Source organism: Coregonus clupeaformis, chromosome 35 (genome assembly GCF_020615455.1).
Source record: "Coregonus clupeaformis isolate EN_2021a chromosome 35, ASM2061545v1, whole genome shotgun sequence".
Classification (NCBI taxonomy): domain Eukaryota; kingdom Metazoa; phylum Chordata; class Actinopteri; order Salmoniformes; family Salmonidae; genus Coregonus; species Coregonus clupeaformis.
The window spans coordinates 15,658,852-15,685,409 of NC_059226.1; the positions used below are offsets into that span (position 1 = coordinate 15,658,852).

Sequence of the window (26,558 nt, forward strand, 5' to 3'; positions counted from 1 at the left end):
ACTGATCGGAGAAATATTGGATTGGTTTAAAGCAATCCAAGGGCCGAAGCCAGTCAAGCCCCTATAGACAACTGAGATGAACCGTAAAGGTGTTCCAACAGGGCCAGCCACTACTGATCCTTGTACTGATCGCTCCCAGGCTATAGGCGGCGTCAGAGACAGAGGCTTACCATCTCCCAGGCCGCAGGGTCGTGTTTGAACAGTGAGTGGGTGAGCTCCACGGACACACGCTTCCTGTAGTCAGAACTCTTGTCCTCCGAGATACGGAAGAGAACGGCTGCCGCATAGGTGGCTGTGAGGGAGAGGTGGGGGGAGAGAGGGGGTGGGGGAAGGGGAGAGAGTGAGTGGGGGAAGGAGGGAGTGGGGGAGAGACATGGAAAGAGGGAGTGGGGGAAAGAGTGGGTGGGCGGGGGTGAGAGAGGGAGGGAGAGAAGAAGGAAGAGCTATCAAGAGGTTGTTTGTCATTGCCTCTACGCTATGAACAGTTATGATGAGTATCCAAAATGCTAATGGGGTACATAGGACAACATTGAGAAAGTGAGATGGTCAGAGAGAGGTGGGTGGCAGAGATGTAGAGAGATTTAAAGAGACAGAGAGTCATGTTTGATTAGTCAGCACACATTATTAAAAGGAGATGGAGAGATAAAGAGGTCATATTTGTTTGTAAGAGGTCTGTGTGCATATGAGAGAGAAAGAGAGAGAGAGCGAGAGAGAGACAGAGAGACAGAGAGAGAGACAGAGAGAGAGAGAGAGAGAGAGATACAGAGAGAGAGAGAGAGAGAGAGAGAGAGAGAGAGAGAGAGAGAGAGAGAGAGAGAGAGACTTTTATTTTCTAAGAGCGTAGGAGAGTCATGTGTGTGTGTCTATTTGTATTTATATGGGACTGTTTTGAACGCCCAAGTGTTTGTTTAAAGAAGAGAGCTATATAAAATCCACTAAAGCATAAGCTTCTGTTTATGAAGAGACTGACCGATGCCCTCGTTGCTGGAGTGCAGCAGCTCCATGAGTGGGGCAGAGGCTCCCTCTGCGTCGATCATCTCTGCAGACTGCTTGTCCACGGCCAGCTCACACAGCACCCCCGCAGACACACGCTTCACGTTCTCCACGTACGAGTACAACAACTACGGACAGATGGAGAGAGGGAGAGCTCAGAGTTACACACACATCTGCTAAAATACACCAAAACTCACAAGTAACACACACTCACTTTTTTTCACTCTCTTTTCCACTTTCTCTCTCTCACACAAGTGCATACAGCTCCAACTGAGAGTTTGTTGTATTAGACATTAACCTGTACAAAGAGTGGAATGGTCTGCATGCTGGCGATCTCTCCCCTGTTGACGGGGTCTCTGGCCAGGATGTGCAGGGCTCCTGTACAGCCCTCCACTATCTCCTCCATACGAACACCATCCTGGGAGGAGTGGGGAAGAGAGTTAGGAAGTGTGTGTGTGGAGTGCGTGTGACTTTGTGAAATCCTCTGTGGGATGATACATTGATGTATGGGTTTGTTTTGATCACTTGGTAACATTCTGCAATACAACAGCTGGGCGCCATTCAATTTGACACTCAGAGAGCACTGTATCCCAAATCACGTTTGGGCAAGTTCCCAATGGCTTCAAAACCCCATAAAATGGACTGAAATGGATCTCTGTCACTGGGTCTCCCTATAGGCCAACTGGCCTACATTGGGTTGGAGAGGTCTGGGATGGGGCGTGTGCTGGAGCTGGGGCATGGTGGTGACAACTGGACTATCCTGCTGGGACCCTGAGTGGCACATTGCACCCCTTTACTGTCTGAAATACAACCTACTCGTTTTACAGTGTGAGGAACTGTTTCCACAGAGAATGGCATTTTTGTGATTTGATGTGCAGTGTGTTGAAAGAATGTTGCTTCGAGTGCTTCAGTGTATTTGAATTCTGTACAATTTGGCTGAGGTGATTGTGTGATATGGCTAGCATGTAATGGAGTGGATTAATCTGTGGTATGTGGGTTGCAAAGGAGGCGACTCACTCTGTATAAGTGTTGTGACTGTGGTCAGTGGTGGAAAAAGTACATTTTCATACTTGAGTAAAAGTAAAGATACCTTCATGGAAAATGACTCAAGTAAAAGTGAAAGTCACCCAGTAAAATACTACTTGAATAAAAGTCAAAAAGTATTTGGTTTTAAATATACTTAAGTATCAAAAGTAAATGGAATTGCTCAATTATACTTAAGTATCAAAAGTAAGAGTATAAGTCATTTCACATTCCTTATATTAAGCAAACCAGATCGCACGATTTTCTTCTTTGTTTAATTTATGGATAGCCAGTGGCACACTCCAACACTCAGACATCATTTACAAACAAAGCATTTGTGTTTAGTGAGTCCGCCAGATCAGAGGCAGTAGGGACGACCAGGGATGTTCTCTTGATAAGTGCGTGAATTTGACAATTTTCCTGTCCTGCTAAGCATTCAAAATGTAACGAGTACTTTTGGGTGTCAGGGAAAATGTGTGGAGTAAAAAGTACATTACATTCTTTAGGAATGTAGTGAAGTAAAAATGGTCAAAAATATAAATAGTAAAGTAAACTACAGATACCCCAAAAAACGACTTAAGTAGTACTTTAAAGTATTTTTACTTAAGTACTTTACACCACTGATGAAGGTGACATAACTTCTATCATTATGGATGATGACAGTGTCATTCCTGTGATAGTGAGACTTTTGTGTTGAATGGTGTCGTGACTGACCTGGTACGTCTGCTGAGAACTGGAGGCGTGTCTCTGGGTGTCCTGGTGAGCATTCAGCAGCAGGTTGACCAATCGGGGGATGGCTCCAGCATCCCTCAGTGGGGCCTGATTGACTGGGCACAGCGCCAGGTTACGGATCAGACCAACCGTGGCCTATGGGAAAGAGAGGGGGCGGGTTGAACGTAGCTGTATGGAAAAAGCACCAATATAATATCTGTTACTGCTACAATACCCAGTGCACAAATACATGATATACTGCATGATTATGAGAGTGCATGTCTGAAAGCATACAGTACACATCTATTAAGGACTTGGCACTGCAGTGTGGAGCTCATGTGAAAGAACGCATACGTACCCTAAGGTATACACCTATATGTGCGACTGTGCAAGTGATGCAAGCTGCGGCAATGTAACTGCAATCACATTTAACAGAACGTGAGCTGCCACCTCCTGAAATGATGGTCTGGCTCACCATAACCCTGCCCTGTCCTCTGATGTTTCCTCCCATTTCCCATACCCCGACCCCTAGCCACAACATGGGCCAATAACATCTTATATAAAGTCCCCTTTAAAAACCTCATCATTCATTTCACATCATTAAATTACAATCTCCCCTTTATTAAAAGAGCTCCGGCTGGATTGAGAATCGTCCTGGCGTGTGCTGTGATGGAGATCTGGTTGCCTAATCCTCCACACACATGCGCACGCACACACACACACACACACACACACACACACACACACACACACACACCCCCTGCTGTCTGTCAGAGCGGAGTGCAGATCAGGAGGAAAATTCAGGCATGGCCCGTAGCGTCTGTCTCCGTACCACACGGAGAGAGAGAGGGCGGAAAGGTTGGCTAATTCAGCCTGTAAATTAATTATTAAATCCCGCTTGTGCACGGACATGTATGTGTACGGAGTCACAGATGAACATACACACGTGTGCATTCCAGCATTCCCAGGTCAATATTTATATGGCTCTCGTTGCTTATCCATATGAGTTTGGATAGACAAACACACACACTCTGCCACAGTAGGAGATTTAAATTCAGAAGGCGTAAATGAGTGATTAGACACAGCTTGGTGCAGAGAGACCTTCTGGCTGACATAGAGCAGAAGGAGGCAGAGAGAGAGGTGTGTGAGGGAGAGAGCAGTGTGTGTGTGTGAGGGAGAGAGCAGTGTGTGTGTGTGAGGGAGAGAGCAGTGTGTGAGGGAGAGAGCAGTGTGTGTGTGTGAGGGAGAGAGCAATGTGTGTATGTGAGGGAGAGAGCAGTGTGTGAGGGAGAGAGCAGTGTGTGTGTGTGAGGGAGAGAGCAGTGTGTGTATGTGAGGGAGAGAGCAGTGTGTGTGTGTGAGGGAGAGAGCAGTGTGTGTGTGTGTGTGAGGGAGAGAGCAGTGTGTGTGTGTGTGAGGGAGAGAGCAGTGTGTGAGGGAGAGAGCAGTGTGTGTGTGTGAGGGAGAGAGCAATGTGTGTGTGAGGGAGAGAGCAGTGTGTGTGAGGGAGAGAGCAATGTGTGTGTGTTTCATTCATGTTCTTTGTGTGTGACTAGTATTTAGTTCCATCAGAGCTAATAAACTCAAAGCCTAATATCCCCCAAATGGGAAATAATGTATACATGGTCAAGTAATCAGCAACAAGATGCCAATACATGGATAGCTGGCTGCAAATAGGCCTTAGAACACCACAACACCTTTCTGTCAGTTAGTGAGGATGAGACATGTCAATGTTTACCTGCTGCTACCGTCACTGGAGTCATGAAGACACACATGGCCACTTGCCAAGTGCACATGCATAGTCCTACGTGCACACACAGAGTGGGTACAAATACTCTTAAATGGATTACTTTAGTCTGTCGTTTTAGACCAATGACATGTGAAAAGACTAGATAGGTGCCTACCATACTGCTTTCACTCACTCATCAAATACTTTTAGATCAGAATTGAAGGAAATGACACAAGGAAAGAACACCGATGGACTATTGGGACACAAACACGACACACAGAGAGGCTAGTGCACATCGGGGTAAAAATAAAGGGTCATTCTTGTGGACCAGTGCCCATGGGAATGACAGAGCAGGACAGCAGGACACACACATACCCTCGACCATTGAAGTGTTCTGTTCCGATTGGCATGAACTCAAGCGTGCTTCACGGATGCTGCTTGCTGGGAGCGAATCAGAAGAGCATCTCAAAACCGATCAGAGACTGAAGCACGGGATTGGAGGGGGAGGGGAACCTAACCTTCCTTATCATGCTAGTTGACTGTTTAGATCATAAGAGAGGAAAACTACCACTCATAAAGCAAAGATTACATTCATTGGTAGGTGGTACCTTTGATATTACTATTACTAGTATCCAACTATAGCTATACTGTATTACTATTGATATTACTATTATGTCTACTATCATCTTACTATATCTACTGTATATCCATAGCATATTGTTAGACATTGGTTTACCCTCATACTAGGCTGACATTTTAGCATGATTTATTTCGTTGTGAGAGTGGTTATTCTGGCAAGTTGAGCATTTAACTCTCTCGCTATCTTTAAATCCATCTGCTGTCAAAGATGGGTGTGCACTATTCCCTGATGAAACAGACAACAATAACACATTGATATAAATTCATAAGGTAGCCACTGGATTCAGAGAAAAATCCAACCAATCTTGTTTTCATTGCTAAAGAATGACAGCGAAGGCCTTGCAAATCCCAGACGATGTTATCATTGTTCCACAGTGACGTTGTTGTGTGATGCATGCTACACTTACTGCCTGTGAGCAGCCCTTTCTCTCTCTCTCTCTCGCTCTCTTTCTCTCACCCAAATTAGCCATTTCTATTTTTCTCAATCTTTGTGTATTTTCTCTCTCTCTCTCTCTCTCCCTCCCTCCCTCCCTCCCTCCCTCCCTCCCTCCCTCCCACCGTCGTTTACTCCAAAACAAAAACAAAAAGCCAGAGAGGGGACAGTGGGAGCCAGCGGGTGTTGTCCGAGGTAGCCGAATGGTCTCCAGAGCAACCCAGCAGGATTATGGGAGGCACGTCCTGTGCCCTGCCTCGGGGTACAGCATAGTACCCTGCCTGCACTACATCTGGCATATTGAACAACTTCTATGCAGGCCTCACTCTCTACAAAACATCCCCACTGACCTGCTTTCATTAATGTGCTACCATTTTCAAACAACAGTTCCATCTAAATGAAGGGCTCTATTCAATCTGAAACGCTGAAGCTTTACAGATTCCGCAAAATAGAAATGTTAAGGTAATTTCGGATTGAGCCGACATATGCAGTGTTTACTATGAATAAAGACTCCACTAAAGCATGAACATTGCCTTTAAATTTATTAAATTTATTTAAATCACGGTGTAAAGCTGAACTTCTGCGATGCGGATTGAATAGAGCCCTAAATAGTATAGCCATTTTGTTTCCAATTAAAGCCTCAAAGATAATGTATTAATATGTACAGTGCATCATACATTGCAAAGAAGGGGACAATGAGTGGTGGCTGTATGTAATGATTTTAACCTCACTCAAGCACCCGTTAAACGAGGAATCATTAAAGACTGACTGCAGCTGCTGGATATAGACACATAGATACATGGATGTACCACAACCAGTTATTTAGGTAAACAAAACAATCACACAGACAAAGCAGCCAGCCAAACAAAACAACCAAACACTCAAGCCAGACAAAACAATAAACAAAAGATTAACTGGTCAGACAAAACAATCACAACCAGCCTGCAAACTTCACTCTTTGATCCTTCACCCCTCACCTTTAACTTAACCACAGTTCAGTAATGGAGCTACCAGCCAGACAAAACAACGAGCCAGACAAAACAAGCACAGTATACCTTTTTCTCACCTCTTCTCCACTCCCATACCCTCCTCAACCAACTATCTCCCCCCTCACCTTCACCACAGGCCAGTAGTGGGGCTGCCCCAGCAGTTTGACGATGGCAGGAATACCATAATGCAGCCGTACAGCATTCTGGGCCAGCTCGGCGTCCTGGTGGCGTGACGTCAGGTGGCGCAGGGCACAGACGGCGGGCTCGGCCACGTCCTCCTTTTCTCCAGCCCGCAGCACGGCGTGGATGAGCGCCTCAACGCCGCCGCACTGCGTTACCAGGGCCTTGTTGCGGGAGTTGTTGCAGGTGAGGTTGGACAGGATCCCTGTGGCGCACGTCAGCATGTTGACGTCGTCCGAACCCAGCTGTCCCACTAACACCTGCAGCAGGCCGTCCAGACCATCCTACAGACAGAGAGAGGGGGAGGTAGGAAGAGAGGCGGGGATTGAGAATGATTTATTTGTCTGTCCTTTGTTTGTTCATAATTTTTTTACTGTAGAACTCCAACTATGTTAGTGTCTCTGTAGAACTCGATGGTACTGTCTTTATCAGGGGAGAAGGACTGCTTCTTTGAAGCCACAGAAGTTCAAGGCCGACTGCAGCATTGTTAGCAGAAAACAGGATCTCCCATTATAGTGAATGGAAAAATGTAAATCTTCGTGGTCAATCTTTATATAAATAATTAAATGTTTTGAAGACAATCATGGTACTAATAACTGCTTTTCTAACACACCAGATGTATGTCCTTGAACCGATTATCTTAAAATCACACACAGAAGAAGAAGGTAATTTAGTTACGAATGAATGGCAGCCTGCAGTACCCTTGTCGGCCTTCAACTTGAGTTACTCAATGAGAGGGGGCAGCACTGAGCTAGCCTGCAACGTCACTTCCTGGAGTAGCTCAAACTGCGCATGTTACGTCTCCATGAGGCGCCATCTTAACCAACTTAATTTGGCTTCAATGCGCTATAGAGTCTTCACATGGGAATACATAGTGTCACGTGATCGATGGCTTTGTTCATTCATATACTGTATATAGTCATTGGTCTTTATAAACTCTGTACTATCTCTGTATTACTCTATGGTACAGTCTCTGCTGATTCAAAATGGACTCTATGGTTACCTGACCTCTTACCTGTTTGGTGGCAGCATCAGACAGGTTCCTCAGGGTCCAGAGGCAGTTCTGTGTGAGGCGCTGGCTGGAGCCAGTCAGGTGCTGTCCCATGGCCTGCATGCCCCCTGGAAGGATGAGAGAGGGAAGGTTAAATGGCTCTTTTATGGAAAGGATCAGACAACACACAAACGCACAGACATACACATATGTACGGACACACACATAACACACATCCTCCCCCAAAACACACACACACACACACACTCACCAGCTTCCACTATGGCGGGCTTGTTGCTAGGGCACACTGAGAGAACTTTGAGCACACGGCTGGTGGTCCACAGCAGTTTCTCATAATTATAGTTCCTCATGATGAAGACCAGCCCCTCAGGGCCACCGTTGGCTAGGATGATAAGCTGAGAGGAATAACAATGAAAACACACTGTCATAATCAATGAAATATCGTTACAGAGTTTGGACATTACATTATGAATTATCTCAAATATGATTGTTAGAATAATAATAGCAGTATGTGTATTTGATTTAATTATATTCACTTTATATTCAGTATATTTCTGATGTAATGCAGGGTACATTACTGACACCATACAGGGTTTTACATTTGCTGTAGCAATGCAGCTGCATGCAGCCAGTGGTAAGGACATGTACAGTGTGTGTGTGTGTGTGTCTGTGTGTGCATGTACACACACACGTCACGTGCATATACACCCTTGCTCCCCTGCAGTGCAGCTGCAGGTGGCACTAAAAGGGATCAGACCTGCAAGTACAGTACACACATACACACACTGCAAGTACACACACACACTCTCCCCTGGCTGCAGTGAAGATGCAGGTAGTCTGTGCCAATACCACTATGCCAAATATGATAGCTCAAGCATTATCCGCACGCATACACACCAAAGACCCCCACCCTCCCCCCACCACACACCTTGCTCTCCTGGTTTCCGTAGGAGAGCAGCTGCAGGCAGTCAGTGGTGATGGCCAGGAACTTGGGGTTGCTCTTCTTCAGCAGAGGCACAATCCTCTGCAGGCCGTCGGCCAGGCGCACCGCCATCTTGGCTCCCTCCTGGTGCAGTAGCAGGTTGTGGAGGGTGGTGATGGCATAGAACAGCACTGACTCCATGGGAGAACTGAGGGAGGGGGAGGGAAGAGGGGAGGGAGGGGAGAGGGAGGGAAATAGGGAGAGTAGGTAGAGAAAAAGAGAGAGGAAGAGAGGGAGGTATGTGAGAAATTAGCATGACTTTCTTTTCCCAATTAGTTCCCTCTGAATTTCATTTGCTTTAATTTGTTTTAAAATTTTGCCCTTGCTGCTCTTTGTATAATTAAAAAGCACATATTTCTCTATCATGAATCTGCATCTAAGTCCCTATTTGACAGTCTTGTACAGGGAGGTTTTTCCATTTGTATTTATCTGAATTTTCTTTCTGAATTAATTAAATGTCTTAATTTAGTTTCTGTTTGATGCCTTCTAGACTGTTATACAGGGTTTATACTGTGTGAACAGAGATAAAGAGACTCTCTGCCTCTATGAGAAATTACTATGAAAAATGGCTGCCACTTATCGTGAGGTTAAAATGAGCCTGGTGGTCAGGTTGAAATGATGTGCAGACTAGTTTGGCCAAGTAAATGAGCACAGCATGACACCTCATTACTGATGTGTAATAATGTGATATGCTAATATCTTAGCCTGCAGGCAGTAGTGGACATGGTGGTGGGGATACACACACATTAGCATGTACGCACGCACACACACACACACACACACACACATATTCTTGCACGCACGCACGCACGCACACACATACACCACACACACACAAATGATCACACACATCACGTACACAACTGCAGATGCAGAGACAGGCCAGAACAGTGCGTACCTAAATCACTTCATTTCTAACACTGAATTCCACCTTACAAGTATCTATTTTGCTCTCTTTCACCCCCTTGCTTTTTCTCTTTCTTTCACTAATTCACTCCCCATCAAACCACCAACCTACAATGCCTATAAAAATATAAGTCCATCACTCTATCCATCCATCCATCAATCCATGCCTATTCACCCCAACCAGTCCATTCCCCACTTTAACCATAAAAGCATCCAAACATTTACTGATACTTCTATCCACCCATCCATCCATACCTACTCCTTCACATCAAACCATTTACCAACAATCTATCCAAACATCTGTTGATAAATTCCTCCCTCCCTCCATCTATCCACTCCCATCTACACCTCAACATCCATCCATCCACCCACTAATCCCTCCCTCCTCTCCTACCTGAGCATGCGGACCAGGGCGGGGATGCCCCCAGACTTGAAGATGGCGAGCAGGCCTTCTCTCTGGTGGGACAGGCTGTGGAGGACGCTGGCAGCACAACGGGCTGTCTCCATGTCTCCCGTGTTCTGCATGGCCCGCACTACCGCCGCCACCATCTGGGGGGACTGCATCAGCACCCGGCGAGACGCCTCTTTCCGCGTCAGCTGGTTCACGATCATGGCCGCCTTGTTGACCACCACCTGTTGGGAATGAGACATTGCATAATTGTGAGTTTCTGTCCATGCAAAATGGTGGCATTGGGTTGGGACCCATTGTTAGGTCTGAACATTTCTTTAGGGTCATGGCTTTAAGGTATAGTTGAATTTAAACGTTGCACTTCAGCAATTCATTGGTACATTGAACATGGTCATTGATAACAAGATTTAGGAACAGACCACGTCTTGGGTTTGAATTGTGAGTAGAAGACAGAGCAGGGTCCATCATGACTTTCAATCATAATCAGAACTGCACACATAGGCCTCAACTCAAGCAATGTTGTACACTGAATCCTTTAAGGACAGCTGAAATTATGTTAAATGACAATATAGACCTATAGAGGATTTGTTTCTGGGGCAGTCCTAATCTGTGTCCAATCTAACTGGCTTAGTCACGACCTTGACAAGCACAGCCACAGCCACAGAGAGCTAGCCAAGCATGGAACTGGATCAATGCTAGTCAGCAGGATGGTGCTCAAGTGTGAGGAGGGACAGCACACAACAGTGACAGAGTCAATGTCCCTATTAAGGACATAATGGTACTTCTATAATACAAGAGATACAGTGCCTTCAGAAAGTGACTTATTCCACATTTTGTTGTGTTATGGCCTGAATTACAGACTGATTAAATATAAACATTTTTCTCACCCATCTACACACAATAGCCCATGTTTTTAAGAAATGTTTGCACTGTGAGTCTTTCTGGGTAAGTCTCTAAGAGCTTTCCACACCTGGAATGTGCAACATTTGCCCATTATTCTTTTCGAAATTCTTCAAGCTCTGTCAAATTGGTTGTTGATCATTGCTAGACAACCATTTTCAGATCTTGCCACAGAAGTCGATTTAAGTCAAAATTGTAACTCGGCCACTCAGGAACATTCACTGTCTTCTTGGTAAGCAACTCCAGTGTAGATTTGGCCTTGTGTTTTAGGTTATTGTCCTGCTGAACTGTGAATTCATCTCCCAGTGTCTGGTGGAAGGCAGGTTTTCCTCTAGGATTTTGCCTGTGCTTAGCTCCATTCCATTTATTTTGTATCCTGAAAAACTCCCCAATCCGTAACAATTACAAGCATACCCATAACATGATGCAGCCACCACTATGCGTGAAAATATAGAGATTGGTACTCAGTAATGTGTTGTATTGGATTTGCCCCAAACACAAAACTTTGTATTGAGGACAAAAAGTTAATTGCTTTGACACATTTTCTGCATTATTACTTTAGTGCCTTGTTGCAAGAAGGATGCATGTTTTGGAATATTCTTTTCACTTTGCCAATTATGTTAGTATCGTGGAGTAACTACAATGTTGTTGATCCATCCTCAGTTTTCTCTTATCGCAGTCATTAAACTCTGTAACTGTTTTAAAGTCACCGTTGGCCTCATGGTGAAATCCCTGAGCGGTTTCCTTCCTCTCTGGCAACTGAGTTAGGAAGGACTAGGGCTGTTGCAGTGACCATATTACCACCACACAGGCAGTCATGAGTCATGACTGCAGTAAAATTCCAAGTGACCTTCGAGTCACAGTAATCTCCTTATATGCAATCTGGACATGCTTGGTAGTACCCAATTTGCTAACTACCATCAGGTCCTAATGGCCTGGTAGTCAGGGCTCTATTGTCCCTCTAACCACTCTGACATCAATGAAAATGCTTCGAAAATCATATCAAACACAGGCCTATCATCAACAGTAGGCCTATCATACTTTTCAAACTCACCTCACTGTGATGGTCGATTTGAAGAAGTTCAACAGCATGTTGAAACAGTGTAAAACATGGTTGTTATGGATGTTGAAATGGACAGCCTTTCTAAGGTGATGATTCATTCAAAACACTCATACGCATATTAGAGCTTATGCATATGCTAAGGCTTATGAGCCAAAGCCCCCCCAAAAAAAACTGAATTAAAATTATGATTGTGCCGTTATACAATACATAGCCTACTGCATATTACACATGGAAGAAAAACATAAAACTGATTTAAGATATCTTTGGTACATAATTGTTCTAGCCTTTACTCAAAAATGTTACACATTCGAGTAATCACCTTTGAGTGTGGACTGTATTATTATGCATACTGGATGGACTAGTTACCTTATGCTACGCTCCAAAATGTCTATCCATGAGTCTGGGAGAGAATGCATAGCCAGCCCTAGGCGATGGTTCATTGATTGTGCAGGGCGGCTTACAGTTAGCCTACAATTAGTGATTTTGTATTTGATTTTGATTTTGAATAGCCTAGTAATAGGGACGATTTTCATAATTAATTGAGTGTCACATTACCTTCAGCTATACAGAATATCTCATCACCATGCGTTTCCATCTCCTCCTCGCTCTCCTTTATTCCTTTCTTGAGCGTGCAGACAGGCTCTCAACAGTTCAGTGAAATATGTTTTGTTGCGATAAGATGTTACTATTGATGTTCCCTAACAGATTTCACCTGGTTTCCCAAATTAAGCACTGAGTAGCTGCAAGTACAAGGTTTGAGAGCCCATGGTATATAGAGTTTGGGCGGAATATTACCTGTCGGGCAGCGAGAGCATACTCCACAAACAGTGTTTGATGTGTGGAGTGAAATAAGTGTTCTTATATTTATTTCTCAGCTGCTCATATTAAGCACATGCTCTGCTATAAAACCGAAGTAGCCTACAAAACGGTCCAGTGGGAAAACACACGGCCTCCATTCGCTATTTGAGTGCAAACAGATGACATCAACTTATTTAGGCTTGCCATAACAAAGGGGTTGAATACTTATTGACTCAAGACATTTTAGCTTTAATTTCTTTAATTAGTTTGTAAACATTTCTAAAAACATAATTCCACTTTGACATTATGGGGTATTGTGTGTAGGCCAGTGACAAAAAAATCGCTATTTAATCAATTTTAAGTAAAGGAGTGTGAATAATTTCTGAAGGCACTGTACATTAGATACACACAGTACACACTTTTATCTTACAACAGTTACTGGCTGAATAATTGATTGAAGGTTCAGATTGTTTTTAATAGGAGCACATTGGAAATAGTGTTGTTTAATGCATTCATGTGTTAACATCTGGGCTTTGTGAAAATGGGATTTATAACAAAGTTAATCTGGGCTTTGTGAAAATGGGATTTATAACAAAGTTAATGTTTTTTAACTCTTAGAGGTTAGTTACCGCATCATCGTCGGCCAGCAGCTTGGTGAGCTCGGGAACGGCGCGAGTGGCCAGCTCGGCGTCATCCTGGTAGTTAATGAGGTGGACGATAGCGGTCTTGAGGAGCTGCGAGGGCTCAGCTAGCCGCTGGACGTTGGTCTGCTGACCGGCATCAGTCTGAGTGGACAGCACCGCCTCGCCCTCCACCAGGGTCTCTGGGAACATGGCCGCTCTCACCCGCTGGGCCCGCGTCAGGGTGTACTGGGCCTCCACCTCTGGTGGGAGAGAGGGATGAGAGAGGGACGAGAGAGGGAGGAGGAGGGGGGAGATCAATCGATACGTGGATAGATATATCCATATATAGTGTTTCAAACTAGTGATAGATTGAAAGTTGTTCTAGCCCCTAGTCAGTGAGTCCCTAGTCAGTGAGTTTTTCAGAAGAAGAACCATGCCTATTTTGAGACATGAAGCCAGTCCAAACTGGCCTGTGTACGTATGTGATGGCATAGCGTATGACAGCGTGAGTGAGTCACAGCATGATTATGACATTGAATGAGTAAGAGTTGACCTATATGTACAGAAAGAGAGTGAGATGTAGAGAAACTGAAAGAGAAGTGGAGCGAGAGGGAAAAATGGAATGAGAGAGAAAGGGAGGGATGGGAAGGGAAGAGAGTGGGAAGTGGGAATATGAGAGAGAGAGAGAGAGAGAGAGAGAGAACTTATACCTGTAGGGTTTTCCACCAACGTGGTGGTGACGGCGTACTTCTTGGCGTTGTACTCTGTGCCCTCGTCATCTCGCACGGTGGTGGCGCCTGATTGGATGCCGGAGTCATGGGCGTAGTACGTCTGCTGCCACTCAGCCACCTTCACCGAGCCCTCTGCCTCGTTCACTGGGAGGAGAGGCAGAGAGAGAGAGAGAAGAGAGAGAGAGAGAAGAGAGAGAGACAGAGAGAAGAGAGAGGGAGAGAGAGAGAGGACAGGTTGGAAGAGTGACATAGCGTCTAATGATCACTTTTCACCATCCTAGACCCTGGATTAAGCTTGTGACAGAGTGGATATGTAAAACGGGCTATAAAAAATAGTGTGATTGATTGACTGAGACCCAGTGGTCAGTTCCCTCTGCAGACACTATATTGATGCGCAGCCACTCTGAAGGGACACTGAGTGGACGGTTGCGAGTGTGTTTCTAGGGTACAGCAACACCGTGCTCCAAACTTTGGTTAATCAAGGATGAGTCTTTAACAAAATACTTACTTTGCATGGACATCATCACTGTCCAGTGTCAAAACTGGCCTTTGGAGAAAACGTTCTGGAAGAGAAGAAAAAAGAGAAGGCGAGAACATTAGACCATGAATCATGGTCCTGTGTGGCTCAGTTGGTAGAGCATGGCGCTTGCAACGCCAGGGTTGTGGGTTGGTATGTTGGTATTCATTAGGATCCCCATTAGCCGCTGCAAAAGCATCAGCTACTCTTCCTGGGGGGGCCAGTAAGAATAAAAAACGAAACTATATGCACTTACTACTGTAAGTCGCTCTGGATAAGAGTGTCTGCTAAATGACATAAATGGAGAGCTAATAAATATGAAGTAAAACGAAAACAAATGCGTCCAGAGCAACTATACATTACAATGCCCTTATTCCTATTTTTATTTTTAGTCATTTAGCAGACGCTCTTATCCAGAGCGACTTACAGGAGCAATTAGGGTTGAGTGCCTTGCTCAAGGGCACATCGACAGATTTTTCACCTAGTCGGCTCGGGGATTAGAACCAGCGACCTTTCAGTTACTGGCACAACGCGCTTAACCACTAAGCTACCTGCCGCCCCATTCCTGCGGGATAACTCAAGTAAAACAATGGAGCATCTACTGTAATAACTCATTGTATACACAACTAGAATATGATCTGCTTGGTAACAACTGAAAAGGTATTAAAACACCTTTTGGCTGTCTATTTGTTTCATTGAGTCCAGTGCTTCCATGTAAGTGAGACACAACTAAACTAGACACTCAAAACCATGTAAAATGTCACATTAATGTCGATATAATATTAAGTGTCCCCATGAAATCGAACTAAGTTTGTGTCCCCCCATAAAATCAAACTAAGTTTGTGAGGCACGGCAATAAGGACTGAGAGTGGCGTAAATGGGACAGACTCCATCTCCCGTCCCTACGGTACAGCCCGACCCAACTACTGCAGGGGGGGTGGACGAGAGACGGTGACATTTAAGAAGTGGTGAGCGTCTCTCCCTGAAAAGGTTTCTCCTTTCCGTTCGCCGAACAATGCTTAATTCATGACTATAATTAGGCCAATGGTGGAGATGTATGACAGAGGAAGGAGGGTGTCGGTGGTGTTGCAGAGAAATAATCCAAATGCATTATGGGAAAGAGCATTGACCCCTGCTGTTTGTGACAAAAATTCCCCAGGAGACAACAGAGAACTTTTACTGCGTGTTTGTCGCTGACGTAAATAGCTGCAAAGTACTCGCTGGAAGGAGCTAAATCAATTATTGACCCTAATTTTGTGAGGGAAATCTAGTTTTTTTGCTCTCCTCTGGGCTAATCAATGTCTGAATTGGCCATTCTGCCAAATAGCTTAGATCTACTTGCTAACTACTTACTGAACAGCACATAAAACAAAGTGATAATTGCATGAGTGAGTGATCTAGGCTACTTGGAATGTGTGGTTGTGTGGAGCGCAATATGAGTGTGGGTGTTTGTGTGTGTGTGGTGTATGTCCACTGTCCATGAATGTGTATCTGATACTAATTTTGTTCGAAGCGAGATATCTAAAACTCAATATGCTAGCCTATATATAAACCACATTTTCTCCATACCGAATGGGAAATAGCTAACAAATTATGACAAATACGCTCTCTTTAACTGAGCTTAAACTGACTGGAAGGCAGACGGAGAACAAAACAAATGAGCAAAGCGTAACTGCTTTTCTCCAGGCGTGGAAAACGGCTCATACATTTCATCATCCCCCCCTTCACAACGTAATGAAGTGTTTCACGTGACTGACATGTAGATGAAAGACCTCCAGTTTCCACACCAACCACACAATCTCCCATAGAGCCAATGCTACTGAGTGAGGGCCTCGATCCACACCCCCACTTAGCGACAATACAGCCTGTCTGTCTGTCACAAAATGGCAGGGTGACATGAAAACAGAAGCATAATGATTTTGACTTTTGGACTGTCATAACAGGCTTTCAGTGTCACGATCGTCGGATATAGAGGACCAAGGCGCAGCGTGGAAGGTGAACATACTTATTTATTAAATGATACACAAACAAAACAACAAATCGATACGTGACGTCCACAGGTGCAAACCACCAACCAACACGGAACAAGATCCCACAAACACTGTGGGAAAAACCAACTGACTAAATATGGTTCCCAATCAGAGACAACCAGCAACAGCTGATACTCGTTGCCTCTGATTGAGAACCACTCTGGCCAACATAGATATACAAACACTAGACTAGACACAACGAGCACAAAACATAAACTCTACACACCCTGGCTCAACTTAAAAGAGTCCCTAGAGCCAGGGCGTGACATTCAGAGAGCCATTTTTTCGAGTTTACCGTTCAATGTTTACCTCAGCGGCACCTTAAGAGGAAAAACCTGAATGTGAGTTCTCGATATGAAACATTTAGAAACCTCCACTGTCTAAGACAAGCTGGCAATTCTCTTTAGCACAAGGGTATTTCTGACAGAAGCCGTTTTTCTTGTCATTCTTAAATTTGTCATCTCTACGGACACGCCTTTTTCTCGCAGCCTCTTTTTCCTATCTCTCGTTCTATCCATCTCTCATGTTCTTTCTCCAAGGACACCTAATCTCTTTGCTCGTTTTCAGCCACACCATTAAACTCTCTATGTTGTATTTTCTCAATCATTCCATCAACCCTCTATTAAAAAAAAAACTTTTCCTCCTAATGCTTTTTCCCTTTTTCTTCTTTCCAAACCTCTGTTCCTCTCTAAAGTCTCTCTCTCTAAAGTCTCTCTCTCTCTCTCTCTCTCTCTCTCTCTCTCCCCCTCTCTCGCTCCGTTTATTCTGGAGAAGATAAAAAACAACTCCACCACTCTCTCACTGTCGCTGGGGGACACACAAGGCTTCTGGGAAATTGCTTTTTTAATTGTTGTTGTTATGATGCCACACAGCCTGTTTTCCCCAAATCATTAATCAAAATGGGCATGGTGGGTCTCATGTCGTCACACACACACACACACACACACACACACACACACACACACACACACACACACACACACACACACACACACACACACACACACACACACACACAAGCCCCAAGAGCTAGTTGGTCTAGCCAACGGTGGCCAGGGATGATATTTAGTTAATTAAAAAGCACTTAAAAACATTGTGGTGGAAATCAAAATGGCTTTTTACAGAACTGCCTTGACATAATGAAATACACTGTTAGCATATTACTCTTAAATTAACCTTCTTCATTAATAAATACAGTCTGTCTGTTCATTCAGTTTATCTGAAGGCTTTGGTTTGGTTCAAAGGGCAAAACCTCCTCTGTTGCCCATGCTCTGTGATTTAGAAAGAGAAGGATGTTTTTATTTCCTTTTACATTAGAATACAACCGTGATACTACTTAAAGTAGGCTATACACATACACGTACTGCTGGTTTTAATCTTGGTCAGTTGTTCTGAAGAGTATTAAGTGTGTGTGTGTATATAGGTGTGTATCCCCATAGGTCAAGGACAGAAATAACCAGGGCAGGAAAGAGCAGAAGAGGGGAAATTCCAGTTTTCTGTCCATTGTCCCAGTGAAGGTCATGATTATAATTTATTAATGTAATCTCTTTTTTCTTTCCTTTTCTCTCCATCCCGTTCTTTCTTTCACCTTTATAAGTCCCCTGCTTGCTTTCTCAATAATTATTGACTTCTCTCCTTGTATGTTTCTATTCCTCTCATCTCACAATTTCTCTCTTTCTCTCTTTCTCCCTTTCACTCTTTCACTCACACACACAGTACATCAAGGCTGCTGTTGCCAGGGCTCTGAGGCGCAGGGAGGATGTTTTTGGACGGTGCACAGCTGAACAGTGCTACACCAGCAGATCTGTCTTCTTCTATTTGACCTTAAGGGTCTCTGCAAGTTTGGCAGTGTGCGTTTGTGTGTGCGTTTGTAGGTCGTAGGTCAACAGATTGTGTGTGATATGTTTGTATGTGTGTAAGACGTATTGATGTTGATGACACACAATTGTATTAATGACAGACTCACATGTCCTTGGTACTTATACTTCACTGTGGATCAAAATGTCTGTGTCTGACAGTGTGTGTGTGTGTACAGACAAGGTCAACGGTCATCCCGTCTCTCCATGGCTGACTCATCTCCGGGATCTGATAATGAGATGACAGTCTCTCTCTCTCTCTCTCTCTCGCTCTCTCTCTCTCTCTCTCTCTCGTTCTCGTTCTCGTTCTCTCGCTCTCTCCTGTTCTCTCTCTCTCTCTCTCTCGTTCTCTCTCTCTAACCGCTATACACACCGGGCCATGCAGATGAAAGCAGCGGCCGTTTATTTGGCATCACAGTCAGCTGCAGACATGCTGTGTTTGCCAAACTTCTGGAGCGGATCTGATGACACCGTAACCCCCCCCGGTCGGCCTCCAATTACAAGCACAGCCAGTGTTCCCAACTTTCCTTCCCCCCATGCTGTGCTACTGATCTCAGACCTGTGAAAAGCTACTGCTGTTGCTGTTGTTAATTCTATTTATATGTTGTTGTTTCCCCAGGGCCGTCCCTAGCCTTTTGAGGGCCCTAAGTGAAAATGTGTTACCCCCACCCCCCCCACCTCGCGGGAAAAACATTTTAGTGGCCCCCCTCTTGACGGTGAAGAGAAAAAAATGTTTTAGAGTACACTTCCTGAAATTCTACACATTTTGCCATGGGGTGGAGAGATTTAGACATTTTATAACTAATTTCATGCAATTAGGCTCATTTAACAATGGGGTGGAGAGAAAAATGTGCAGTTTTACAGCTAATTTCCTGCAATTATACACATTTTGCCATGGCCTAACCCATGTTTTGATATCTGAGAGAGAGTGACTAACAAAATCAATGGGGGCCCCTTGGAGGTCAGGGCCCCTGGGCACCTGCCCTACATGCCCAGTCGATAATTTGACCATGATTAGTACACGTTTAGATAGCTGGCTAGACTAATTTACCAATCTAAAATATCTTAGCTGACATGGGCTAATTGAGTAACTATCAGTGACTGACATTACAAGAGAAAAACTGCTGATGCTCAACCACATTTTGAAACTGCACCTTGTGTATTCTACTATTCTAACTCTCAAGAGTAAGTTGAGACCGCAACTGAGTCCCCCCCCAAAAAAAAATAAACACCACACTGAGCTCCAGAGAAACTACCACACTGAGCTCCAGAGAAACCATCACACTGAGCTGTAAATTAGTTTGGATGCTGTGCAGAGTTCTGCCTTTGTCCTCTGTACCTAAATAATTCAGGTGTTTACAACACCCTTCTGTCACCATCACCCTGACAGAAGCTCAAACGTCACTTAAAGGGATAGTTCAGGTCAAATCTATATTTGGGTCGAATTACCCTTACCTGAGTTGTCTGAAGGCCATGGTGACAGAATCCACAATAATCCATTATTTACTTCTGCCATGGTGACGAGTTAGCATATAAGCATCGTTGAAATTAAGGAATTTAAACAGCCGAAACGATGTTAGCAATGCTGCACTACAAACACAAACTTCCTCCAAAACACTTAAAAATAAGTTTGGTAGCGTCGATACTCGAAGATCCTGTCCATGTTTTCTTCCTGTGAGAATGTCGTTATTTTTGCAATGCTCTCATAGTTCCATTAAGCCACTGCTGAGATTGTTCACAGCTCTGGTAATCAATCAGCGAGTGCCCAATGGAATACAATACAACTTTATTGTCCATTTTACAGCAAAGAACAGAAACAGATGCGGCTGTGAGACTCCATGAGGAAAAAGTTCCAGTTTAGAGTGACAAAATTCCAGTGATTATTTCAGCATTATGCACATAAAAAATATATACTGAACAAAAATATAAACGCAACATGTAAAATGTTGGTCCCATGTTTCATGAGCTGAAATAAAAGATCCCAGACATTTTCCATACACACAAAAAGCTTATTTCTCTCACATTTTGTGCACAAATTTGTTTACATCCCTGTTAGTGAGCATTTCTCCATTGCCAAGTTAATCCATCCACCTGACAGGTGTGGCATATCATGAAGCTGATAAAACAGCATGATCATTACACAGGTGCACCTTGTGCTGGGGACAATAAAAGGCCACTCTACAATGTGCAGTTTTGCCACACAACACAATACCACAGATGTCTCAAGTTTTGTGGGAGCGTGCAATTGGCATGCTGACTGCAGGAATGTCCTCCAGAGCTGTTGCCAGAGAATTGAATGTTCATTTCTCTACGTCGTTTTAGAGAATTTGGCAGTACGTCTAACCGACCTCCCAATCGCAGACCACGTGTAACCATGCCAGCCCAGGACCTCCACATCTGGCTTCTTCACCTGTGGGATCGTCTGAGACCAGCCACCCGAACAGCTGATGAAACTGTGGGTTTGCACAACCGAAGGATTTCTGCACAAACTGTCAGAAACCGTCTCAGGGAAGCTCATCTGCATGCTCGTCGTCCTCACCAGGGTTTTGACGTGACTGCAGTTCGGCTTCGTAACCAACTTCAGTGGGAAAATGCTCACCTTCGATGGCCACTGACACTCTGGAGAAGTGTGCTCTTCACGGATGGCAGACAGATGGCGAGCGGTTTGCTGATGTCAAAGTTGTGAACATAGTGCCCCATGGTGGCGGTGGTGTTATGGTATGGGCAGGCATAAGCAACGGACAACGAACACAATTGCATTTTATCGATGGCAATTTGAATGCACAGATACCGTGACGAGATCCTGAGGCCCATTGGCATGCCATTCATCCGCTGCCATCACCTCATGTTTCAGCATGATAATGCATGGCCCCATGTCACAAGGATCTGTACACAATTCCTGGAAGCTGAAAATGTCCCAGTTCTTCCATGGCCTGCATACTCACCAGACATGTCACCCATTGAGAACGTTTGGGATGCTCTGGATCGACGTGTACAACAGCATGTTCCAGTTCCCGCCAATATCCAGCAACTTCACACAGCCATTGAAGAGGAGTGGGACCACATTCAATCACAGGCCACAATCAATGGCCTGATCAACTCTATGCGAAGGAGATGTGTCGCGCTGCATGAGGCAAATGGTGGTCACACCAGATTCTGACTGGTTTTCTGATCCACGATCCTACTTTTTGTGACCAACAGATGCATATCTGTAATCCCAATCATGTGAAATCCATAGATTAGAGCCTCATTTATTCATTTCAATTGACTGATTTCTTTATATGAACTGTAACTCAATAAAATCTTTGAAATTTTGCATGTTGCGTTTATATTTTTGTTCTGTGTACCTGCAAACGTCACCAACTACTGGGTTTTTTAGGAAGTTTGGGCTTGCAATGCAGCATTACCAACATTGGTTTGTTTACATTCATGAATTTCGATTATGCTAATATTCTAACTAATGGCTGTGGCCTGTCACCATGGGCCTTCAGACACAACTCAAGGTAAGGGTAATTCGACCCAAATATATATTTGGCCTGAACTATGCCTTTAAGTGCACCCATAGAAGTCTAGGGCTGTGTCTACACTTGACACTTACATGCAACTTCTGCTATCAGAATACGAAGATTGCATTGAAAAGACAGGTCTAGACACACAAAAGTCACATTGTAGTCTGATTGTGCTCAGATCAAGACTCCACCCACAAGCCTCCAGAAAACGTGTGCTTTGGGAATGAGAGACACCTTTAAAATGTTTGAGGAAATATGTTCCAAGCATGTAAGGAATGTGTTTGCTGGCCTCATAAATGCTAGCCAGCTAGCTAATATTTTTGTTTGGCTACATTTCGCAATCCTTTAGCTTTGCTTGCTAGCTAGCTACAGAGGTTAGCTGGCTAGTTAGCTACAGTAGTTAGCGACTGCCATCAAGTTGTTGTGTTATTATCATATTTAGCCTATTCCATCATTTGCAGAATGCATATTGGGCATTTGAATATAGTGCGGGAAAAGGGAATCCGGACACAATGTGTACATGTAGGTGTAAACGCATGATGTGTTCGGAATTCCATGATCAGAACTCCATGATCAGAATAGAAAAACTGCATTACTGTCAAGTCAAGTCACAGCCTAGATCATCTAGAATCAGCTTGCCCTCCTCCTGAGTGGCACAGCGGTCTAAGGCACTGCATCTCAGTGCTAAAGATGTCACCACAAACCCTGGTTCGATTCCAGGCTGTATCACAATCCGGCCATGATTGGGAGGCCCATAGGGCGGCGCACAATTGGCCCAGTTTTCGCCGGGGTAGACCTTCATTGTAAATAAGATTTTGTTCTTAACTGGCTTGCCTAGTTAAATACATTTATTTTAACCTTAACTAGGATATCAAATTCAAAACTGGCCTTAGATCAGTGTCTTGAGGTCAACTTTGTTCTACTCCCACCTGTGAAGATGAAGGCTTAATTATACTATTTAGTATTCCACCTTGGCTTCAAAATAACATTCTGATTCCATAGCAACATGGCACTGCATGATGAAAGGCAATCAGGGAAAGTACTTTTTGCTACTGGAGTTTCTTATTCCTCACAGTAAGTATTTTTACATGCACAGTAATAATTTAATATTAAACTGATTATGTCAGTTGGCAAATTATGCAATAGTCATGTAAACACCTTATTCTGCTAGTCTTAATCGGCGTAAGGTAAAAATGGAAGTAAGTATACGCCGATTAAAACATCTGGTTTTCTGAGCAATCTTTCAAATTATGAGGACATATAAACACCTTAATTGGTGTTCCAGCTGTGTATCTCATCTAGCACCAGCCGAGCGAGCCTCCCTCTTTAGCACGAGTGAAGTGAGTTCGGAACAACTGAATGCATGCGTCATTAGAAGTACACTGAACAAAAATGTAAAAGCTACATGCAACAATTTCAAGATTTTACTGAGTTACATACAGTTCATTCAAGGAAATCAGTTAATTGAAATAAATTAATTGGCCCTAATATATGGATTTCACATGACTGAGAATACAGATATGCATCTGTTGGTCACAGATACCTTAAAAAAAAGTAAGAGCGTGGATCAGAAAACCAGTCAGTATCTGGTGTGACCACCATTTGCCTCATGCAGCGTGACACATCTCCTTAACATAGAGTTGATCAGGCTGTTGATTGTGCCCTGTGGAATGTTGTCCCACTCCTCTTCAATGGCTGTGCGAAGTTGCTGGATATTGGCAGGAACTGGAACATGTTGTCGTTCACGTCGATCCAGAGCATCTCAAACGTGCTCAATGGGTGACATGTCTGGTGAGTATGCAGGCCATGGAAGAACTGGGACATTTTCAGCTTCCAGGAATTGTGTACAGATCCTTGTGACATGGGGCTGTGCATTATCATGCTGAAACATGAATGGCACGACAATGGGCCTCAGGATCTCGTAATGGTATCTCTGTGCATTGAAATTACATTTTACATTTATATTTTAGTCATTTAGCAGACGCTCTTATCCAGAGCGACTTACAGTTAGAGAGTGCATACATTATTTTATTTATTTTTTAATTGATAAAATCCAATTATGTTCGTTGTCCGTAGCTGATGCCTGGCCATATCATAACCCCACCGCCACCATGGGGCACTCTGTTTACAACGTTGATATCAGCAAACCGCTCGCCCACTCGCCTGCCATCTGCCCGGTACAGTTGAAACCGGGATTCATCCGTGAAGAGCACACTTCTCCAGCGTGCCAGTGGCCATCGAATGTGAGCATTTACCCATTGAAGTCGGTTACGACGCCGAACTGCAGTCAGGTCAAGACCCTGGTGAGGACGACGAGCACGCAGATGTGCTTCCCTGAGACAGTTTCTGACAGTTTGTGCAGAAATTCTTTGGTTGTGCAAACCCACAGTTTCATCAGCTGTTCGGGTGGCTGGTCTCAGATGATCTCGCAGGTGAAGAAGCTGGATGTGTAGGTCCTGGGCTGGCGTGGTTACATGTGGTCTGTGGTTGTGAGGCCGGTCGGACCTACTGCAAAATTCTCCAAAACAACGTTGGAGGCGGCTTATGGTAGAGAAATTAACATTCAAATCTCTGGCAACAGCTCTGGTGGACATTCCTGCAGTCAGCATGCCAATTGCACGCTCCCTCAAACATTTTGACATCTGTGGTAATGATCATGCTGCTAAATCCGCTTCTTGATATGCCACACCTGTCAAGTGGATGGATTATCTTGGCAAAGGATGCTCACTAACAGGGATGTAAACACATTTTTGCACAACATTTGGGAGAAATAAGCTTTTTGCGCATATGGAACATTTCTGGGATCTTTTATTTCAGCTCATGAAACATGGGACCAACACCTTACATGTTGTGTTTATATTTTTGTTCAGTATAGTTTTCACATACAAACTTTATGTCCGAACTCAGAATCAAATATTATTCTCAAAAATAACATGTGGTAGAACGTTTTCTGCATTTATCAAAGAGCCATGAGGTAGCCTGATTTCAGATGTATCCATGTAAACAGCATTATTAGGAAAGTCGTTCTTCTTGCAAAGCATGTAAACATTTTAATTATATTAATCTGACTATCCACAATAATCACATTATTGTGTGCATGTAACCGTACTCAGAGAAGATATTGTTTATGAGGGATAGATGTATACTAGACGTCTTTTATATGTAAAGCCTTTAAAAGCAAATTTTCTCTTGCTCCCACACATTCTTTCCCAAAATTATACAGAGGCAACTGTATGTTTTCCTTTTCTGACTTTACAGAATATTACCCACCTCTTTCTTTCTTTGCCCCAACCACCCTTTCTCTGTTCCCTCTCTCTCCCCATCCAACCCCATTTCTCTCTGAGAACAGTATCTGCTGAGTCAAACTGCAAAACCTCTGCAGTATACACTGAATCTCCCTCTCCCACAACTCCTTAATGCCCTCTGCTCACCTCCTCTCCCCTGCGTACCTCTATAGACTCTATAACCAAGCAGCAGTCCCTTATCTTTCTATAAGGTATTTGCTGAGTCAGAGGGTATAGTATGGACGGGAGCTCAGGGATCTAAAGAGCCTTTAATAAATCAGAGGTTACTTACTGCGATCAGCAGGAAGTGCCCTTTAGGTCCTATGGGAAATGATAGTTCACTGGCAGACACTGAGCCATGACAGGCACAGTTGCACAGGATGTAGGCCTAGACAGGTAGGGTAGCGGGAAACTATACATATGTGGGTCAAACTTCTGTTGAGTGGGGTGTCTCACTCGAAACATTCGGGCCTCTGCTTATTAAAAATCATAAATTATTTGGAATGATAATTTAGAGATATTCCTAGAGATCTAGCCTACCTATTCAAGTGCACACAACATGTCTAGCTGAATCACCTCATCCTCTGCAAGTGGCTACACTCCAGGAGTTAACCAACTCCATAGGGTAGATTATGGAGATCGATGAGGTGATTAAACATGATGCACTCACAGAATAGGGTAGGAGAATATTGGGAATTAGTAGATGTCAACGTAGCATCATGCGCTCATGTTTCCATGTGAACGAGAGCAGCATGGACTAGCGTTGAAACTCAGAGGTAACAGCAGGGTATAGGCTTTTTTGTGCCGTAGCTCAACCAAGGGCCAGATGTCATAAGAACGTTTCCAAATGAGTCACAGAGGGTGACAAATTATTTGAGCACGACAAAAAACGTATTACATTTACGTCATTTAGCAGACGCTCTTATCCAGAGCGACTTACAAATAGGTGCATTCACCTTATAGCCAGTGGGACAACCACTTTACAATGTTGTTTTTTTTTGGGGGGGCTAGGGTAAGGGGGGGTAGAAGGATTACTTTATCCTATCCCAGGTATTCCTTAAAGAGGTGGGGTTTCAAATGTCTCCGGAAGGTGGTGAGTGACTCCGCTGTCCTGGCGTCGTGAGGGAGCTTGTTCCACCATTGGGGTGCCAGAGCAGCGAACAGTTTTGACTGGGCTGAGCGGGAACTATGCTTCCGCAGAGGTAGGGAGCCAGCAGGCCAGAGGTGGATGAACGCAATGC

The 26,558-nt window shown here is 44.1% G+C and overlaps 1 protein-coding gene across 2 annotated transcripts in view; it reads right to left on the bottom strand.

The window, feature by feature from the left end:
• LOC121569470 (junction plakoglobin-like) overlaps window positions 1-26,558 on the bottom strand; it is a 66,443-nt gene that overhangs the window by 4,718 nt on the left and 35,167 nt on the right. For both annotated transcript variants that reach the window (XM_045210869.1, XM_045210870.1), the window contains exons 2-13: window positions 14,630-14,684; window positions 14,101-14,265; window positions 13,397-13,650; window positions 9,992-10,230; window positions 8,638-8,839; window positions 7,960-8,104; window positions 7,713-7,816; window positions 6,643-6,981; window positions 2,731-2,883; window positions 1,292-1,411; window positions 971-1,121; window positions 171-292 (exon numbers count right to left, since the gene is read on the bottom strand). In XM_045210869.1, coding sequence (XP_045066804.1) covers window positions 171-292; window positions 971-1,121; window positions 1,292-1,411; window positions 2,731-2,883; window positions 6,643-6,981; window positions 7,713-7,816; window positions 7,960-8,104; window positions 8,638-8,839; window positions 9,992-10,230; window positions 13,397-13,650; window positions 14,101-14,265; window positions 14,630-14,645 — 2,010 coding nt within the window. In that variant the 5' untranslated portion in view covers window positions 14,646-14,684. The remainder of the gene's footprint in view (window positions 1-170; window positions 293-970; window positions 1,122-1,291; window positions 1,412-2,730; window positions 2,884-6,642; window positions 6,982-7,712; window positions 7,817-7,959; window positions 8,105-8,637; window positions 8,840-9,991; window positions 10,231-13,396; window positions 13,651-14,100; window positions 14,266-14,629; window positions 14,685-26,558) is intronic.